This window comes from Ischnura elegans, chromosome 1 (assembly GCF_921293095.1).
Source record: "Ischnura elegans chromosome 1, ioIscEleg1.1, whole genome shotgun sequence".
NCBI classification, from domain to species: domain Eukaryota; kingdom Metazoa; phylum Arthropoda; class Insecta; order Odonata; family Coenagrionidae; genus Ischnura; species Ischnura elegans.
Window position 1 is genome coordinate 56,989,333 of NC_060246.1, and position 21,046 is coordinate 57,010,378.

General features: G+C 36.9%; 1 protein-coding gene and 1 long non-coding RNA gene across 2 annotated transcripts in view; both read left to right on the forward strand.

The window, feature by feature from the left end:
* Window positions 1-21,046, forward strand: part of LOC124161056 (meckelin) — a 45,527-nt gene that overhangs the window by 14,240 nt on the left and 10,241 nt on the right. Inside the window, exons 3-13 of the mRNA XM_046537227.1 lie at window positions 5,298-5,437; window positions 6,048-6,251; window positions 6,328-6,597; window positions 7,474-7,785; window positions 14,180-14,301; window positions 14,889-15,054; window positions 15,270-15,605; window positions 15,726-15,995; window positions 16,330-16,470; window positions 18,927-19,057; window positions 20,014-20,227. Coding sequence (XP_046393183.1) covers window positions 5,298-5,437; window positions 6,048-6,251; window positions 6,328-6,597; window positions 7,474-7,785; window positions 14,180-14,301; window positions 14,889-15,054; window positions 15,270-15,605; window positions 15,726-15,995; window positions 16,330-16,470; window positions 18,927-19,057; window positions 20,014-20,227 — 2,306 coding nt within the window. The remainder of the gene's footprint in view (window positions 1-5,297; window positions 5,438-6,047; window positions 6,252-6,327; window positions 6,598-7,473; window positions 7,786-14,179; window positions 14,302-14,888; window positions 15,055-15,269; window positions 15,606-15,725; window positions 15,996-16,329; window positions 16,471-18,926; window positions 19,058-20,013; window positions 20,228-21,046) is intronic.
* On the forward strand, window positions 9,971-12,414 carry LOC124161064. Its single transcript, XR_006865310.1, has 3 exons — window positions 9,971-10,134; window positions 10,239-10,309; window positions 12,341-12,414. It is a non-coding gene; the product is annotated as an uncharacterized LOC124161064 (long non-coding RNA).

Genomic DNA, 21,046 nt, shown 5'->3' on the forward strand with positions numbered 1-21,046 from the left:
ATTAGGGAATAATCAGAGAAGCTCAAATGAAATGGAGAAGTAGTTTTCTGTTTTTTCATGCCAAATCTGCTGGAAAACATATCTAAATAGAAAGAGACTGTATATATCGTCAGGGCCGGGCATCCCGGGCGACGTAGCTTAGAAGGCGACCAAACGCCCGAATATCAAAAAAGAAAGTTTTCCGATTTTATAAATTTATTATTTTGCATACAATTTACTTTTGTATATTTATTTATATAAACTTTACATTTTCAGCTAGCGCATAAACACACTCTGAATGCATTTTAGTGGTACGAACGCCACCAAATGTGCTGAAACGCCACTGAAAAATTCCCGTGGGGGGGTTCCCCGGACTTTAATTGGGGGTATTCCGTACCAAACCTCCAGGTAGGGGGGGGGGGACACAACCGTAGTTTTCCCGGGTAAGTATTTTGCCTTGAACCGGCCCTGTATATTGTCTTCATTGATGGTTAAAAATTCTTTAATAAAGACTCCCTGATAGCCATCTATCCTCGTGAATGACGTGCACCCCATTTTCCACGCTGACACCAAAGAGGATAAAGATGTGCATGGCACACGATAATATACGTTAATTTCATGGCCAAAGACTACATCGTCTGAATGGCGTAAGAACTGAGTACATAAGATGGTTACAAGGGAAGAGTGCCGATAAGCGATCATCTTGTTGGGGAAATCGTTGGGGTCTCTTATCAAGCTGCCCCTTAATTTATAACGGAACTACTCGGAACGGAACGGAAGAACGGAATATACTCACTCAGTCCTGTTACGCAATTATTTTTACCATGTTAGTGTCAGCAGTACATTTTATTTTTATGCTCTTGAGTTGAACCTATAAAAAAATCAACTTTGGAAATAGCATGAAATTTCGGAACTTAAGGAGTAGAAATACATTTTTGGTGAATAGTTAAACGTGAGTGTATTTTAATCACACAATGTGACACATCTAGTCAAATTTGGTGGAAATTACATATAGGAAATTCTTTCCGGTGAATTTTTCAATCCCTTAAGCCTGTGTCTAGCTTCCTATTGTAGTACTCTGTCAGGCTGAGCGATGTGGCGGACTTCCTCAAAGGCCGACTGGCGTAAATGCTCGGAATACGAATAACGGAGGGTCGGAACCTTAAGTAGGCTATCAATTTCTGCTCCCACTACCTCATGAGAGACCCAGTCGCTGCAAGCGGCCAAGGTGCCGCTTCCGATGACGCAGTAGCCTGGTGCCCGCCAGCTCAGGTCCAAAGATTACCGCCCCCGTATCATCGTCCATCTGCATGCTTATTTATGCGTGCGACATCTGCTGCCAAGAAGAAAAAACCTAATTGAGGGTGCATCGGTATTTTATTTACCATGAATTATTGTTCAAATGGTAATGCAAGTTATCGATAACCTCGATCACATAAATCAGGTGTCCGTGATCTCCATATTTCCTTTGAATCGTCGATAATTTCGTCGCTCAAGTTTCTGGTTCTAGCGTATCAATTTAATGAATGTGTTGGAAACACCACCAATGTTTAAGAATCCGAAAAAGTCATTTAATATCCTGTTTATTTTTCCTTGAAAAAAAAAGGTCACTAGTATCGTCATATGCAAAGCAAGATAAATGTGTCCACTTTTCGACGTAAAGCCTCTTCATACCGGTGGAAACCGTAATCAAACGAGGCGAGAGTGCGCTGAGAAGCCGTTTATCTGGTAGATGGGGTTTCCTCCCACTGTTACTTTCGACTAATACATTATGTGAATTATTGCCTGTGGGAGGTTAACAAAGGAGCAAGAATATTTCCAAAAATATTTCTCCTCCTATCATCGTTATTTTATTTTTGCATTATTGCTCAATATTTAAATTTGAAATAGTATTTAGCAGGCACGATGCCAAGATTTACTTCGGTGAGGGCTTCTGTGGTATGTGGGTTGCCTACATCGGTATTTTTTTTTTTTCAATTTCTACGCATCAGAAAACTAATCATTTCATTAAATAAGTTAGTTAGTTAGTTTGTTTTTTGGGGTGCGTCGACAGCAAAGGTAATTTTGCACCACAACCGTCCTTATGTAAAACAAATTATAGTATTTAATGACACATCATAAAGGGCAATTTGAAATAAAAAAATGCATGCATCTGTTTAAATCAATTTATAGCTTGTTGGAAACGTCGATTTCCTTTAAAAAGGCAATTACTCGTGACAAACGCTCCGAAAAATCACCGAAGGTATGTTTAAGGGCACTGTTCACTTTGTGCTTGTCTCAAGGAGATCGAGATTTATTACAATCCGTCAGGATGTGTTTCACACTTAAATGTGAATCGCATTCTTCACACCAAGGTGGGATCTTCTCTTCTGTGAAGAGGTATGAGTGTGTGAGGGCAGTGTGCCCTATCCTCAGGCGCGTGATTACGACTTCTTCTCTCCAGTTATTCCTGATGGAAGAGGGCCATACTGATACTGCTTTTGTAGCTCGGAGCTTATTGTTATCAGTCTCATCCCACGAATTTTTCCATTTGTTGACTATGGCCCTTCGAAACATTGCCTTAAGGTCCTCTGCAGTCACCATGTCCCATTTTCTTTTGGCTAAATCTAGTGCCTCCTTTGCTGCCTTATCTGCGAACTCATTGCCAGGTATACCCATATGTCCAGGTACCCACATAATCTGAGGTTTCAGGCGAGATGGAGTGGAAACGTGACATAATGAAAAATTAAAAAGCAGGAGCAATTTCCACAATTTTGTGGACATTGTGGAAATTGCTCCTGCTTTTTCATTTATCATTTTTTCATCCAGGTACCCACATAAAGGAGATCTTAATTCCCTTGCTGATGAGGGAAAGAAGAGTATCTTGAATATCCTGGACGAGAGGGTGATATAATTAAATAAGCTATAGATTCCATTTTCTTAATACTGAAATTTATAGTGGTCGCTTTATAAGTGGTTTTCATCTAAACTGCCTTAATTATAATGGGTTAGTCTGCGCAGGTGTTTGCTTTCGAAAGCTGCCTGATTTATCAAAAGATTTTCAGCTTTAGGACTCTGGCGGCAGTAGTCAATATTATCAGATTTTGAGCAAATTTCGGATGTCAGACCCTGATCTCAGCCTAAAACTTTTAATGGTCGAAAGGACAAGTTCCTTAGGGCTTGTTGCCTCATGTGGAGAAGTATGATGGGCAGTCGCCTCAAGGGAATACAGTTTTGGGGAGTGAGAGAGAGCGGAAGCCCCCAAAGACCCCACCCAAGCTATGTCCGTGGTATTTAGTCCTTTTCTGAAGTATTAGGAGATAGGTTAGGGGTGACCATCCTTCCCCAGTAAAATCAAAAACTCCTTCCCCTTCCCCACTGATGGCATATGGAATGCATTTGGCAAATCCTCTAAATTTTTTTTGCTCCCCCACCCAAATTTTTGCGTCTACTTTCACCATGCATCCTACCCTGTGGATAGCCATGGATGGTGTTTTTATTTTCAAATTTTTGACAGAGGTGCCAACTTCAAACATTTCCTAATCCCAAATTTGTCATCCAATGTTATAAAAAATTTCAATTGCAATGATGTCATATAGTAACCGTGCTTATGCATCGTTCAATTTCAGATCTTTGCGATAGGGTGGATCGGAAAAATTGATTTTTTTCAAATCTATCTGGCCCAATGAAAAAAGTTGTGGGACTGATCAAAAATAAGACCTGAAAAATTTGAGACCTCTAGGTGAAATCCTGTCCCTCGCTCAAATGCCATTTAGGGAGGAAGCATCAAAAATTTAATATTTTACGGTAATTTCTCAGATTTTGAGATAGTTACTGTATGTTATGGCAAAAATGTTGTGCATTTTGACGTATTTGCCACCGTTAAGCCACAAAATGCCAAATTTGAGTGCACGTCTGTAAAGAAAATGTTCCAACGCCCACCCAGCATTGTGGATAGAGGAGCGGCAGACTGCTCTCATCCCCTCCGGGCACGCCTCTCCCCCTCCCACTCCTCGAGTACAGCAAAATTCATCCTGCATGTGCTGCTAGGATGGAGCTTATCTTTGATAATATAAATCGGCAGATGGTGGAAAGTAAGAAAGAATGTATAGGGAGACGACTTGTTCCTTTTTTTTGGTGACTCGTCGGCATTAATTAAATCGACCCCATCTGGCATTAAATGGCATTTTTGTGTGGGTCAGGAGTTCACCTAGAGGTTTCCAATTTTTCAGGCCTTATTTTTGATCAGTCCCACAACTTTTTTTCATTGGGCCAGATGGATTTGAAAAAATCGATTTTTTTGATCTGCCCTTGCGTGCAGCCATTTGCCACCCTGGGGCGTTTTTTTTTGCCAATTGTGGCAACTAACCTTTTGTTTGAACAAATCAATGTTTCCAACTTATAGAGAAGTGATAAAATATTCTTGTAATGTTCGCAATATTTTTTAGATTCGAGAACGCAGGCAAGGAGCCAACGGTCTATGTAGAGGCCTCTGGAGTGGGAGGAAAGGTGTGCGAACTATGGAGATGCGCTTCTCTTCCACAATGTCTGTGACTAAATGGATTTTGTGGTTCTGTAGGAAGTACTACGGAATAATGAGAATAGGCCAAAGAGGGGTAACGTTAAAAAACAAAACTCAAACACTTTTAAAGGAGCATTTGAAATTATAGGATATCTGTGCATGTAAGGGCAAGAAGGAGCATAAGGTTCCCCCTAATAAAAAAGCATTTAGAGAGACCAGCAGACGGAACGAAAGGTAATGGCTTTGGTTGGAGATTGTCAATTCTTTTATGGGAAAATAGTATCAAACATTTTCTTCATCAATTCATCTGAAGAAAATTGAGCTGACTAGAAATCAGCCAATTTGTATCTCTACGTTCCTCATGAATGAACTTCAAGGACTAAAATCAACCTGGACCTTCTGCGGAGAAAATGCATCTTCCAACTCTGGTGGAGGTATATGCAAAAACTGCAAAAATTAATTCTTTGTAAGACTTATCCAAGATAGTGAGCCAGAATTATTTATGTAGACACAAAAAGATGCTAAATACTGCGAAAACAAAAAGGAAGGAATCAAAGGGCTCCATTTAGATGTAATGTAAGACTACTCATATGCTGATGAAAACAGGCAAGAGGACTTATGAATAGCCATACTATTTCTATTATTCTGTGTTTGTTATTAATCTGAAAAGATGCAAATCCCAAAACCAAGGGGGACTGAAAATTTAGTGAGGGAAGATGGGAAGAATTTAAAAATCATAGGGCATTTTTGCTGTGCTCATAATATTACATTAGATTTGTATTTTCCGTGCTTGTAATTTCTTTTTGTCTTATTTCAGTGGACCGAGAAGAAAATGGGGATTGGTTAAAGGTATCAAGATGTGTAGAATGCAACTCATATACTGTTTCATCTTCTGACCAAAGTTCCTGCATCAAATGCCCTTTTGAAGTACCTTTTGATGGGGATTTTGATGAGGATGTAAGTCTTTAGAATTGGCAAACATTCATGTCCTGAATGAGGTACATGTTAAACGGCATGGTTAAAAAATGTGCTTAACTGACCAGAACATTTACAGTTTCATGTTTTTTATAAAATTTTAAGGGCTTTTTTGTGACTATTGGCTTTGTGTAGCTTAGAGTGAATGTTTTTATTATTACCTATGGATGTCCCATTTAACATTATCTGTTGTTGATTCATAGAGTTCTCCGAATGTAGTCCCCCCCAATTTTGAGGCTTGAGTTTCGTGAAAAAAAAAAAAAATTAGTTTGAATATAGACCCCCATTTGCTTTTACCATGGGTATTTTGGAAAAAAGGGGGGACTATATTTAGATAAATACGGTATCCACTCCCTTGCTGAGAAAATTATCGTATTTATTGGAATGAAACACTTCAATTTTTATGTTAATTATTTTGATGCTATTTTTCTTATTACTTCTACCTACTGTGGTATTTATTTAAGCGTCTAATTTGAAAATCATTTGATCATTTAGAGGAAAAGTTTTTTGAAACTATGATTTAAATTTGTTTTATTACTATTTTTGATTGCAAATGGTTACTTTTTAATGTGTGTATTATTTTTATTTGTAGAGTGATTCTTTAAACTGCACCTGCCCTGCTGAAAGTCATGAATTGCTGCAATATGGCACATCTAGATTACTTTGTGTACCTATTAAGGATATATCAGAATGGCCTGATGAAATTTCAACCTACTCAATTAAATATCCTTCAGGAAGAAATCAAATATCAAGCCATCTTCAGGAGTTCTTACGCCCATCAGCCTATCTCTGTTTGGTAAGCTTTTCTTTTTCATCAACTCGTAAAGAATTTATTCTTTAGTCAATTCCTATATCTTAAATCTTTTTTCTAGGTAAAAGAAGAGGAGAAAGCGTGTCAGAATTTAGCTAACATGTGTGTGATGAGTGGATATCATATCGTCACCACCACTGTTACAGACATTCGACGGAAAGTTTTTGGTGGCCTGCGCTCCACTAGCAACCCTGGTCCTTGTTTTCCCTTCCAACCGACTGCCTCTTCTTCTGAAAATTTGCCTTGGATTTTTTATGGGGAAGGAGAAGCACCCACTGCATTGGGAAGGAAGAAAATAAGTGCCCTGTATGGAATGAGGACCAAATTGCCGGTATTCATCTTTGTTTGTATATCCTTAATTGCAGATATGTAAATGGTTGCAGTCAACTTTTTACACATTTATTTAATTTGCTGAATGTGTTTTTATGAATTACTTGTATTCTGCTTGGTTTGTTGTGAGTCTGGATATGGTATTTTCCAGCTATTTTATTACTTTTATTTCAGCTTTTTAAATAAGAAAATGTGGAGTGAGCATAAATCTTATATTTTATCTTCTTGTAAATCATGTAGTGGCTTGATATAACTTTTAAAATGCCTTTTGGCAACGTATATTATTTTTATGGTACATATTATAATTTTTTATTCTAAAGTTTAATGCATAGTGAATTGATGTTTTTGATTATGTATTGATTTTCAGAATTTTAGTTGCTCCATAACGTGTCTAATTGCAAATAATCCAGTTTCAATTCACATATTAGTTATATTTGCAATGATGAGAATTTCAATTTTGTGTATCATTTGATATTTTCCATGGCAATGACTTTATGTGGTACGTATACAAATAGGACTGGATTTTATGTTATGATGTCATCGGAGATGGCATATTTTTCATGGGAGGCCCCTTCAGCTATGTAACTGGCTTCTTGCTCAGGTCCTCACTCCTGTACGCTTCCTCTCTTCCACTTTCTTGCATCCTCAACCTCATTTGTGGCCCTAAGATCTGGTGGCACTCAACTTTGTACTCAGCTTCTTAAGAATGAGCACAGCAAAACATGATTTCATTCATGATCTGTTGGTAACGTATGGCATGTGAAACATGAGTGAACTTTTGATCCGTTCCATAGGTCTTAAGGCATGAATTTTTAATGTTCAATGTCTTGCATGGAAGTGATCTTTACATTATTTATATATATGTACTTGCTTTCAGAATGCTTGGCTCAATCTCACTGCAGCTAGATATGCTCCTGATGGTGCATTCATTGGATTGGGATCGGTTCCATTATCAAAACTCAGCTTGTGCCCCATGGCAGCAGTTGTAAGCAATGAAGATTTCTTTAGATTTGGAGCTCCCAATAAGATATCTTGCAAGATACCTCTGAGATATATTTTAAATCACTCGTTAGAATTCATGGACCTATTTCTAAGCTTCCAAAATGGTGCTGAAGGTGGCTCAGCTGCTTTATATGCTCTCCCAATTCTAAGTCTAAGTGTGAGAGTGGATGGAAGTCTAATCAATCAGGTAAGTTTGGGCGCATATTTTTAACATATGAAATATTTTTAGTTCTTATTGTTTGATACAACTCATTTGTGTGCAGTTTGGTACTCTTGCACTGATATTTTTATTTTTAATGTGTAATTTCTTTATTTGCATTATAATTAGTGATGGGTCGATTCCAAAATTTTATCGATTCCGATCCCGATTCCGATTCTGACATTTCGATTCCGATTCTACCGATACCGATTCCATCGATTCTGATGCCATAGGCTCCAAGAAAAATATCAATTAATTCCAGGCAACAAGAAAACTACTTTTTTAAATATTACTCTGTGAAAGAGTCAGTTGACAAAAGAATCTTTCATATCATTGCTATGTAATTAAAATATAATAGCTAAATTTCAAAACAGAACATACCTGAAAAGTGGTGTTACATGATAGGTATTACTTTAGAATATTGGCACTCATATATGTCGACAACATATATATATATATCCAAACTACAAGGGAGAGCCCTGAGTACAGGAATTTTCATAGCTGTAATAAAGATTACATACTACGTATATGAATCATGTAATATTTGGCCCTTTCAAATTCTCAAGCAGAAAATCCAATTATTCTACATGCTCAGCCAAATCTTTTGCAAGTTTTGACTTCTCCATGTTACAGTATTAATTCCTGCAGAAAATTGCCTTTTCCTACACAGGTGTGTTATTGGGCAAGTACTTTCCCACCAAAATTGCAAGATTTTGGAGACTTTGGAATTTTTATTAAAAATTATATCAACGATTTGTTGGATCTTGAATCTTAATGGAATTCAAGTGGACGAAGCGAACAACTATAGAACTAAACTTTAGTTTTGTAGAGCCAAAAAAAATGCTATACTTCTCACGTCATTCAATCAACCTTAAAATCTCTTGCTTTTTTAAGTTCAAGAAAGAAACTAAACGCTGCAAATGAATATTACATCGGACGGACGCAGTAATAAAAAGGCTAAAAGAGCCTTGTGGGGTGAAAACTCCCCCTACCGTGCGACTCTCCTCGGCGAGGGTGGAAAGGGAAAAAGGGTATCGCTTGTTGCCTTTCACGGAAACAGTTCATTTTTCTCTCTCTTAAGCATGCTGACTTAATCTCTTCACTTTACTTCAATACCCGAGGCATATTTCTTACGCGCGGGATGGTTCCGAAAAATATCCAATCCTTAGTATTTTCACTCGAGTAATGCGCTAAATGGTCTAGTCGATCTATACATAATCCTTTTTAACATCCTCAGTTTATTGTTTTAAGTCAATGAAGACGATTATCCATGCTTTAAATGACGATTTGCAGGACTAATGTTTTAAAAAACTTAAAAATCGGCCCCAGTTACCGAGCCTCAGAGGTCCGCGGCGTGTAGGTCAGCCTTGACGCGCGATTGAAAAATCGTTCTTATTTCCTTCGTCGCAAACTTTTTTTCAAGATTTCTACTTAGTACTCTTTAAAAATCTCTACTTTATATTGTGGTTCAAATTTTCCGAGTTATATTTTTCGTAAACGAAAGATAATGTCTACTTAATGTCAAATTCCACGTGAAAAACGGGTCGGCCATTTTGCGTTGTAAAACCAGACAGATGAGAGCCAAAATCTTCAAAAGTCATTGAAAGTATAGGCAAAGCACCAGATCAAAGGGATATTGCGTTTTTCATTCCACAAAACTCATATCAACGGAAAACCACTTGGACAAATTCAAAGGATTTTGAGGAAAAACGATATCTCGTGTGGCATTGAAAAATTGGTCATGTTTGGGCCTCTGTATCTCACTAAAGGTTCGCAATTATGTAAAATGGCATATAAATCAATATTTGCTGATGATTTATGAGTATTTACGCTGAGTTTCCAGTCTTTATCCCCAAAAAGGTCATTTTGGACTTTATTCAAGCTTTTTCCGATTTCGGACCAGTTAGCGCGGGGTAGGAACTAGGAAGACGATCGGCCGCCGCGGCTGGCGTAAAGGTATTCGGCGCCTACATCGACAACAACAATAGTGTATTCGGCAGACTGAAACTACCAGGCCAAGGCATTAGAATGACTTATCGGCTTTAAAAACTGCATTAATACACGAGTTTCATGATAGCGCTTCCTGTCGGCAGATTGCTGGACCTACTAGCCTCGAAAGCTCTGTAGCCTTAACTACTCGACTCGACATCCGTAATCATAGAGCATCTGGAGAGGGCGTTAGGTGAAAAAAGTGAAGCCAGCAGAAAGCTGTTTACCCGATGCGCTTTTGTTCGTCCGCCATATTCCGTTACCCCGCTCGCTCGTTTTCCCATAAAGGTACGTGTTAAGAAAATCACCTAATTTTCAGTATACCGAGGCTGCTGAAGCATTCTGAAGGTATGCTGATCTTCTAGAATTCATCTTAATACTGGTATATTATTATCTCCTTTAAAAAGTGAGTATTTAATCTAGAAAACGACATGTTAATTCAACCTTCGCAGATGGTTTGCTGTGCGGCTTACGGGTGCAGTAATTGCCCCGGTAAACAGATACGTGGACTCACATTCCACCGGTAAGTTGCAAAATGGTCAATTATTAGTAATATCTATATCATTGGCTTAAAGTGCATGGTCAACCTTGTTAATTGTCTATGTATGTGCCGCGTGCAGCAGGTGGACTCATGTGCGGCAGTGTACTGGTTATTTGTTACTTATCCTTATCAGTGCTAAAATTGTATTATACTATGTTGAATTTTGTCATGAGTGATAATGCTTATCGTAATGAAGTAAGATATTTAAAACTATCCGTTCTTTTTCGGAACTCTTTTCATCCCTGCGTACCATCGCTGGTGAACATTTTTGTGTATTGACATAATGGTACAAAAATTTTTGTGCCAATTCGCGGTACAAGTTGTGCGATGTGAGTGAATTTCGTGCTTCATTGAACACTTGGTGTTCAGATATTAGGTCTATTTAGAGCGGAGATACGCATGGCACTCTTAGCCACCGAAATTCGACATTAGTTAAAAATCATAACACATGTACAGGAATTTGTGGTTCTCAACCAAGCATTGGCAAATTAATGTTGTTTTCTACAAATTGTGGAAATTAGATCTAAAATGCAAAATTGTTAAGTTATTATACTGGCCTTACGTCTGGCCTGGCGTCTCATGTTGTGAAAGGAATGCTTAGCAATAATTCAATTATCGACCGAAAAGTTACAGCACTTACTCAGCAAAAAAAGAACACGAACTTCTTCCTCTGTTGATGGGTTGACATACACCTTAATTGATCTTATTTAGAAATAAAATGCTTAGTCATAAAAATATTGTTGTAAAAGCATAAGTTGATATGTATTAATGAACCACTTTACATGCCCAGAATGTGTTTTTTCTTGTTTCATAGCCCATTCATGTCAACTAATCTCTTAGAAAGTGGAGGGAACATTCTAATTAGTTTTTGCTGAGTTACAGAAATCTCTGGTTAATATCATTTTTCATTTTGCTCTTGTTCATTATTTTTGCTCGTAGGTGTTTTTTATATTTGTTTTTGTGATTACAACTTTGCTGAAGCAACAGCTCCTTGCTATGCTGTGATCATGCTATGATCTATGCTATGATCAAGTTGGTGCCTCTTTCATTTTTTTTTCAAGTTAGTGCCCCTTTCATTGCTTCTTTGTGAATGTATTCATCATGATCAATCATGTGTTCATCTTTTTTGCAATTTGAAAAAAAATAAGTAATTACCCTGTATAAGGCGATGAAAGTTTGTGGCACATATGGTGGTTTCCTACTAACTACTCGCCCAGAACTCATGATCTGTCAATGAATTTCCCCCTTTGACTCAACATATCTGTCTTTCGTTACAATTATCACTTCAATTTTAATCAATGTGAATAACACTCATTAAGGTTATTGCTTACGATACAATAAACAATCTATTTTAGGCTATATGTACACTAGGTGCACGCATATGTCACACCACTACAATACATAGCAAACAAAAGTATGCACCTATTTTGTACCACACATGTGCACCATAATGTCAAGTTACTCAAATACTAGCTTGCAAAAATTCAATTTCATTACTTTCATTGTTTTGGCATTAAAGGGTGACAAAAATATTGCATATTTAGACAACATTAAATGGAATAGGATTATTTTGTATATGTGTAATAAATTGTTCCCAATTTGATAAGGACCAACTCTGTTTACCACCAGTGTGGAAGTGTGGTGGCCTAGTGGATAGACCATTGGGCTACTGCTTGAAGTGTGACACCTTTTGACACGTCCAACAGAAATTCATGCATTTTGTGGTGGTCAAAGAAAGTAATCAGCCCTCCTATTCTGAATATCTTGCATTCAATCACTTGTTTAATTAGCGACGAACTTCAAATGAACTCGAAATTGAAATTTCTCATTTATTGTTCTCCTGATGAAGTAGAAACTTAAGTGATAGCATTTTTCATAAATATCTAGAGGTTTATCTTGATTGGTGATGCTAAGCATTTGATATATCACACAGATTCTGCCCATTGAAATTGTCAAATAATTCCTATTTAGGTTTAATATAGCTAAAGAATTTATGCATATTTTTAATTGCAGGTTCAGCTAATCCAGTAGCCGATGTAATTGAGGTTGTATGAATGTACAAACATTGGAAATAATCCCGGAGGTGTGGCGGCCTTCATCATGTATTCATAATTCTCTTGCCAATCTGAATATATCTTAATAGAATTTTACATCATGTCTGCCTGAGATTTATTGTGAATTTGGTTACTTTGCATTGATTGTATAAATAATCAGTTTCAATAGCATTGTTTAATCATTCTGCAAATCTGAAAATGTAACATTTGATGGGTGTGTACATTATATAAGTTGGAAAATGGGAATTTTTTCTTTTTTAATACCTCCTACAACGATTCCATTTAACACAGCTGTTACCCACTGTGCATGTTCGTCTGATTTCGGGGAAGGAAAATAATTTCTGATTTGTCAGCACTTGAAATTCATCAGACCCATCCTCAATTTCTTAAGACAGTATTGCTTTCATGGCAGTTTACTCGGAATTGTAAGCGAAATCTCTTTCGAGCTTGTCTCTTAGATGACATTTTACTTTCCTAATGCTCAAATTTTTCCTTTGATGAGGAAGCCCTTTTGATTAATGGCCATGAGGTTATTAACAGTAGTTTCGGAAATGATTTACACTGTGTAACACTTAGATATTGAAGTTACATATCCGAAAAAAATGTCCGGCGCCAAGAATCGAAGCTTGACTTCGCTGTGTTTAAAATTTTCTCATCAATACTTTTTGTAGAGCATTCATAAGTAATGGTAGGCATGATTCCCGATGTAATGTTTTAAGTCTTGCTAAACCATATTATTTTCCTTGGATCACGATTTATGTATATTTTTGACGGATTGTTAGCCAAATAAAATCTTGTAGTGCACGCAATAGCAATTAAACGTGATTATTATCGTAGCAGTCAGTGTCCTCCCATTCCTCTCTCGTCCATTTATCCTTTTATATTTACTTTCATAATTGAATTTGGTTTAAAACATTCTATTGTAAATATCAGAAGTTATATACTTTAAGGGTTCACATGAATTCATCAGATATTTTTCAGCTTACAGCCGAAAATTAGTTGCTATTGTCGCAAGTGACTTGTCGTGCGTCATATTTTTAATTTGCCGCACCGTGGTTAAATCGTCTATTTCATCCAAAAGATGCATTTTTTGCGGTTTTATATTCAACAAATAATCTTCGCTCATCGGTGGGAACGGGTTTTTCCGGCTGTCAGTTGGGAAAATATTGAGTTTCCTTTGACGAATATCCCATAAGGAACCATGCATTTCTGCTTCACCCGGGGTAAAGGAATATGGCGGACGGGCTGAAGTGCCACGCCCCCCTGGCTTCACTTTCCTACCGTAGGAGGGGTAGCTAACGCCCTCTCCAGATGCTCTATGTCCGTAATGCTACTCGAAACGCTCGAGTCGAGTACCAACTACTCGATCGACTTGAATTTTCGAGTACTCGCACATCCCAAGAAGATATGTGTTTTGTTATTACGATTACGTGGCGCGAAAATTCAAATGACTGTTGGAAATGCGGTCGTATATTTTGTTGTTTGAAGTACTGCTGGAATCGGAATCGATTTTTCGCCTTGGCAAGTACTCGTTTTCGATTCCGGTTCTTGGCCGAGAATCGAGGAATCGAACCGACCCATCACTAATTATAATTGATACAATTAGCCATATTTGATTTGGGTATTTTATTTTTTTAAGTGATGACTTAAGAGGGAGCACTGTTAAGCCACTGTTATAAATTTTCAGTTAATGGCTTTTTTTTAACCAATATATTACTGTTGATTATGAATTAATTTCTCAATATGCATGCATTTATTCTACTGAGAAATTTATCTTTTTGTATACATTTACTTCTAGGGTCATGAAGAATCACAGTGGCAACTTGTGCGTCGGCTATTTTTAATTGATGCAATTAGTGGTATTAAGCCTGGTTCAAAAATTCCATCCACCATCCAGTATGTGAAGTCATGTCACATCAGGTAATTTGAATACTTAATCTATGGCCAACTAAAGTATTTTGTTGCACCAGAGCAATTAGATATTGTTACATGTCAGGGCGAGTATTTGAAAAATATTGGAAATAAGGGAGTAAAACTTGTTGGGCCCATGGGTCGTGCCCATATTAATATATTAGTCAACCTGACAAAGTTTTACTCCTTTATTTCCAATATGGAGAGGTTTCACAAAGTCAAGCCTGAAGTTATAAGTTTTAATTCGAAAAATAATTTTTGGTGACAACATTGTAATAATTTTGATGTATGCAACTATGATAGTGCAGAATCCAAATGATCCTGCATTTCCTCATAAATAAATTAATGGGATGTGTTTAGTGAATGCTGGTTGAAGATGTGCAAACAAATATATCGATCTGAAGTTGTATTCTTGCGTGAATAAAATTAGAGCAAGGTCTATTTAGTCAGTCAGACAATTGCATTAGCCATTAAATTAACCACAATGTATTGAGCTATTTTTTGAAGAATTCAATTCAATATCAAATTGGTTAAAAATCAAGCAGTTAAGGAATTTAGATCTTCATTTTTGGTTTACATATTTTCTTTTCTTTTAGAGTAAAACTTCGTGGCAGGGATGAGCTGGGACTTATATTCCCTCCCCTGGTGAAGGTTAAATATGAAGAAATCGATTTGGATGATGGAAATCTTGATCGACTTGTCTCTACTAGTTTCTCCATTGATTATGAGCAGCCAGATGGTGTGCTGATGAAACCAATTGAGGTGAAATATTAAAGCTCTAGTTTGTATGAGCCTTCTGCTCTAATTCCATGATGTTAAAAATATACTATTTAATGAATTTCTATTTTTATTCTTAGTGTTTAAACCTTCATTATTAAAATTAGTCACATCCTGTTTTAATCCTTTTATTATTCTTGTGCATTATATATATAGTGATTTCGCTCTGCTTAATATTCTGCCTCTGCTTTACTACTTAGATATGGTCTGGAATCTTAGGTGCTCTCGCTGTCCTGATAGCTCTTCTCCAAGCATGGTCATCCATAAGACGAGATTCTGTAACTTTGCCGACATCAGCTGCTGCACCCATATGGTTTCTAAGGTGCCTGTGCTTGCATGCTGCTGGAAGACTAGCAGATGCTGCATTGATCATTGCAGTTGCAGCTTCACTGAGAACTTTTATTTTATTCAAAGGGCAATCAGTCCCTTACATTACTTTACCGGTTGTACCATTAGAGACAGTATTGACAGGGGAGGATGTACCTGAAGAAGATATGCTTATTAAGACTTACATCATAGTATCATTCAGCTTGAAGGTGGGTAATTTAACATTAAAGATGATTACATGTATACCAGGGTACCTCTGATATTTTTCATAGGTAATTCGAACTTCCGGTGATGAACTAATACTTTTGTAACTGCTCTCATCCTTGCAGTGCATTGAAATTCTTCATATGCTGGGTATACAAGGATCAATGGACATATTTTTTTTGGATTGGGAAAGACCTCGCCCGATGGGAACTAGTTTTCTGAAAGAATCTAATTTTGGAAAAAAGTCATTTATTGGTGGTGGTGATGCTGGTCTTACATCTCAACCAGTCAGTGCTTGGAGGATGTGTTTCATAGCTAATGAGTGGAATGAACTGCAAGCTAAAAGGAGGACAAGCACCTTATTTCAAATTGTTGGAGTCCTGTTCTTGCTGAAGGTGGGAAACTAATAACTCAATATCACCTACAGATTCATTGTAATAATATCTTGCTGGTAAAAATATTTATGAATCCACAAGTGTACTAATGAAGGTCCTTCTTCTGCCTTTACCTGAGTATATTTTAAATGTAAATTACTTGTTTAGATTTTGTGATATTGTTGCAATTATCTTGGTTGAAACAAGTTTGTGTGCATGATATCATTGAATTGCATAAAAATAGTTTTAATTGGCTGACCATTATTCCAGTTTTCACGTATTGAAAATGTAAGGAATAAACCATAATTTTTTGTCCTCTTTTTAATAATTTTGAAAATTTCTGTGTAAATTATAGGTGGTTGGGTTTGAGCATTGGGCTCTACCTCATCCTGATTTGAAAATCAATCCTGATAACATGTTATCAGCTTCTTCTGCCTCCCTTATATTTCATGTTGCTGTGGGAATAATTATCTACTTTATCGTCTATTCTTGTCAGGTGAGTGAAATGTGATCATTTAAATTAGTATTGCTAGTTAATTCTCTCTTCACAGAACCATATGGTAATTAATATCATAATTTTGTTTCTCTATCCTTTGTCATTATCTGATCTGATGGCTTTGTATCAGTTTTCTCCAAGGTATATGTAGTTCCCTCTTTGTTCAGCCACTACCTCTTGGGACCCATAACCAACCTATAATCAGGTCCTTTGAACCCATGAATCCCAGAGTATTCTCCATTTCAGGCAAATAGTTTTCCAACCACAAAACCTCTACAACTGTCATCCAATCATGAATCATTCCTTCAGTGACCCCTTACTCTCTGAATAAACTTACTCAGGAATTGCCTCAATTCACTCTGTTGATTATGCCCAACTTTTCATTAATGGTATTGGTTTTCTTTTTGGTAGATATCGCTTTTGTCCTAAAATCCAAAAATGTATAGATGATAAATACTTTTACACTTCTGCATACATATTGCCATGCAGTATCCTAGTTAAAGTAGTCACCTTGACGGGAGCATGGAAATAACTGGCATGGGTCTATTCCCTGGGTGTACAACTCACTCTTCTGAGTTTCAGATCGAAAGTGGCAAGTTTTATTGTAAAACACTTCTGGCTTAAATTCATTTGCCCAGGGGCAGGGCTACCTTTTTTCTAGTCAAATTATACAGTCAAAGTTGCCAACTGCATAGCTGTGATATGTATGGAAAATCATAGAATTTTTCTTCCTTATGGGGAAATCTTTCTTTTCTGTAGAAATAGCAAAGCATTGTTTCGCTTGTAGTGGGCCCTGTCATCCCAATGACGGTGCAGGTTTTTCCCTACCCTGGTGAAAATGGCCACAGACGGCCACAGGACATTTATGTGGCCATGGCCACAAAAAGCCACTCAAGTTTGAGTCAATGGCCACAGACGGCCGGCCACTCAATGTTGTATGGCCATCTGTGGTTATTTGGTCATAATGTGTGGCAATTAGTCTGTGGCTGTGTGTGGCCGTCTGCAGCCGTGTGTAGCCACCTGCTGTCACCTGTAGCCACCTACATACCTGTGTGGCCAGTGGTTATACCATGTCCTATTCATATCCTTATAGTTTGGACTGAAATACTACCATACACACAAATAGTCCTGTACGGGAAAATCAAAAACTGTAGTGACCGATAATGACCTATAACTGTTTATGTCCAGAGCAATAAGCAAAGACCACTTTAAAAAAAAAAAAACATGGTAAAACTGATAATGATATTCATTTGGACTACTACTTTAAGGATATGGGACACACCACTGTAATCTTTTGAACATGTGACTAACACAACTAGATGCCTATACTTCAAAAATCACAAATATCGCCCAGATTAACTGTGCTCACATGTGCTGTGTGCAACGGCATCCAAAACTACAAGCAAATGAATATGAGAGGACAGTAGTGCAACATTTTCCGTAAGTTCTGCAGCCATGGCCACAGGTTACTATGTACGTGGCCTCAGAGAATATAGACTGGGCACGGAGGATGGCCACATAAATTTCCTGTGGCCGTCTGTTGCCATTTTCACCAGGGACATCCCCTCTCTTCCATCTATATCCTTTCCATGAGGTGTCGTCGGGCTCTCATCTCAGCGGCGCCTCCTGTCCGTATTTCCTTCCCTGTCCTCCCCCTTCTGAGGTGTGTGGGTGAAAAGCAAAAACCCTGCCTCAGGAGAGTAATCCCGCGAGCTCGTCCTGGGTCCACATGCATCTCTGTGATCTTGATGATACCTTACATAATGCTGTGTCTGCTTGAAGTAGCACCGTTTTGGTGCTTGGGGATCAAATTTTCTCAAGAGTGATTCTTCACCTATCATGAAAATGGTGGATAGAATAATTTTTGAAGATTGGATGACATGAGATTATGTTGATCGCTTGAAGTTGTGCTATTGAAACACATTGCTGGGCTAGTTAGAGTAAATTTTGCCTAAAAGTTACCCACCAGATAAGTTAATTTTGAAGAGATGCTGATTTGTACCTTTATAAGAACACATTGCTCATTACTGAGCAGAATTAGGTATGATTGTTATACAAATTTGTGTGTAATACAAAAGTGTAAAATGATTGCGATGTACTACTATTACCATTGTTGCTGAATTCATGTTCTACATTCTTTATCCTCTGCAAATTCCTCCTTTTAAGGAGCTTGGTTGATACCATACTACTGGGGCTGAATATAATTTTGGACACTTATGTTGAGTGGTGAATTTGTAAGGTATTTTTTCTATCCCCCTGTTTTGTTATTGAAGTGTAGCTCAGACATTTATGCCAGTTACTTTAAATTCATGAGATTTTCCAGAAAATATGTGGAAAATTTTCTTAGTTATGTATTTATCATGAACAGTGATTGTGAGTGAAGAACTAATGAAGCTAGTATGTGTATCTTGACTGACGTGGAACAAAATATGGCCTAATTCATTATTTTTCAACAGATTCTTTTTGTAGTGATCTATGAGCATTATGGCAAGAATTCAATTCAGGACTTTGTGGATTTATGCTCTATGGCAAATATAAGTGTTATAATCTTACCCTGGTTACATTTTGGCTTTTACCTACATGGAAGGTGAGACATCTGTAGATTTTCTGTGCACCTTTCTAAAAGAATTTGTTACTCATATGAAATTCTATGAGCAAATTTCACAGTTTAAAGTCAATCCTATGATAGCATGCCTTTCACTTTAAATGTAAATTGTGGTATTTATCTATTCCATTTACTTCAAATTTAGCAGCACTTATGGAGGATATGCACAGGATTCAATTATGGATTAGGGCTTGGATTACTACGATAGGTTGAGTTGATTGGAAAGTAGATATTGGATAAAAATTGGCAAAAGAAATTCGAAGTTGAGCAAAAGTAAGATTTACAGGCACTCATGTTGCACATATTTTACGTATTACTGTTTTTTTGTATGAACTCATTTGTTAGAATGCACTTCTTATGATGCGTAATGATTGACCAATAACTGGCTTTCTTCTTTAAATGTCTGTGAAATGTTTGAAAAATTTGAATTGTTCTAAAGTAGATGTTTTCTACAGCACTGAATTCATTGAGCTATATGCATGCATTTGTATACTATGCTCATCAGGGAAATTATATGATGTGGGCTGTCTTTGGGAGGCTGGAGAGTTCAAGTCTGATATAAGATTATCTTTACAGAATATATTTTGTGTGACATATAACTTCATACAACTGAAAATATGATATCCTCATGGTTTAGTCAATTCAGGTTTACAGATTATTCTAAACACTTAAATGACGAGTATGTGGAATATCTTATAATGTAAGTACATATTTGTGTATATCATACAACAACCTTTTTTCATGAATCCTTATGGGAAATTAACCAGCAGCAGGAAGAGTTATAAATATCTGGTCACAACCAAAATTTAACGTTAAAAATTAAGTTAAATGTAATAATGTATGATGAAGAGAATCGAACTATGTATGTTATTTACGTATTTATTTTTCCATGCAGAGAAAAAAATTGGACTAACTATGTGTGTGCTCTTTAATTACAGATCAGCCCATGGCTTTGCCGACACTGACTTAGCTACTTTGAAAGACTGTTTGAGGAAAGAAGCTGAGGATGTTTGTGGCACTAGAGGACTCGTTCCTGATGGAATGGAGCGTCAGACATTTCGTATTGCAGTTCCATCCTCCTTTCGAGTCTGTTATGACAGGATCTTAAGCTCTTCGTGGTCAACCCCTGTGAACATTTCATCATCAGTTGGGGTACTATTACATATAACCTTAAATGGATTATGTTAAGAATTTTAAATATATAATTATTTGCTTCCTACTTTGTTTATTTCTATTACGCTATGCAACGGTGAGAAAACATTTTTATAAGAGTAGGTGTTCTCTTTGTATTTCTGCCTCATGAATTAGAAAATAATACTCAAACATTGTATCACCCTCACTTTATCTGCTAATCTTATTGAAAACATCTACAGCTAATTAGTACCTACTGTCGGTATCAAAATGATGTGCCACTGTACTTTGCAAATTTATATCTGGACTTCAGTGCATGCTATAAAAATGAATAATACCTCCTTTTAAAGGAAATTTTATTCTCAATTCTGATTTTTTTTGTTTTATGAAGAATTCAAAAATGTAGACACGCGAGTGCAATAAATACTCCACGCACCGTAAAATTAGCCATTTTGTCATGAACTTTGAACCGTGAACTTTATAACTTAACCTAGGAAAAACTACTACGTCTGCAACATTCATCTTCCACAATAAGTTGCAAACATTAATTTAAATTAATAAAATGGCTTTTGCATATTTTTAGAACGCATATTTTGTTGTAAAATAACGAAAATGTTTAAACAATATCTAGTCCCACAGTTTACCCCGAAAGAAAAAATAAAATTGATGGAACAAAATTTCATTGGTTTACTAAAAACTTTGGGTTGAAAAATTTGAGCGACTTTTCTTAAAATAAAAACTTCTATGGCTTGGATTAAAAAGTTAATATGTTTAGTCATGCTCCCCTATTGATATTTAAATGGCTTAATAGCTATGAGGTTCCTTTACCACCACGCATGT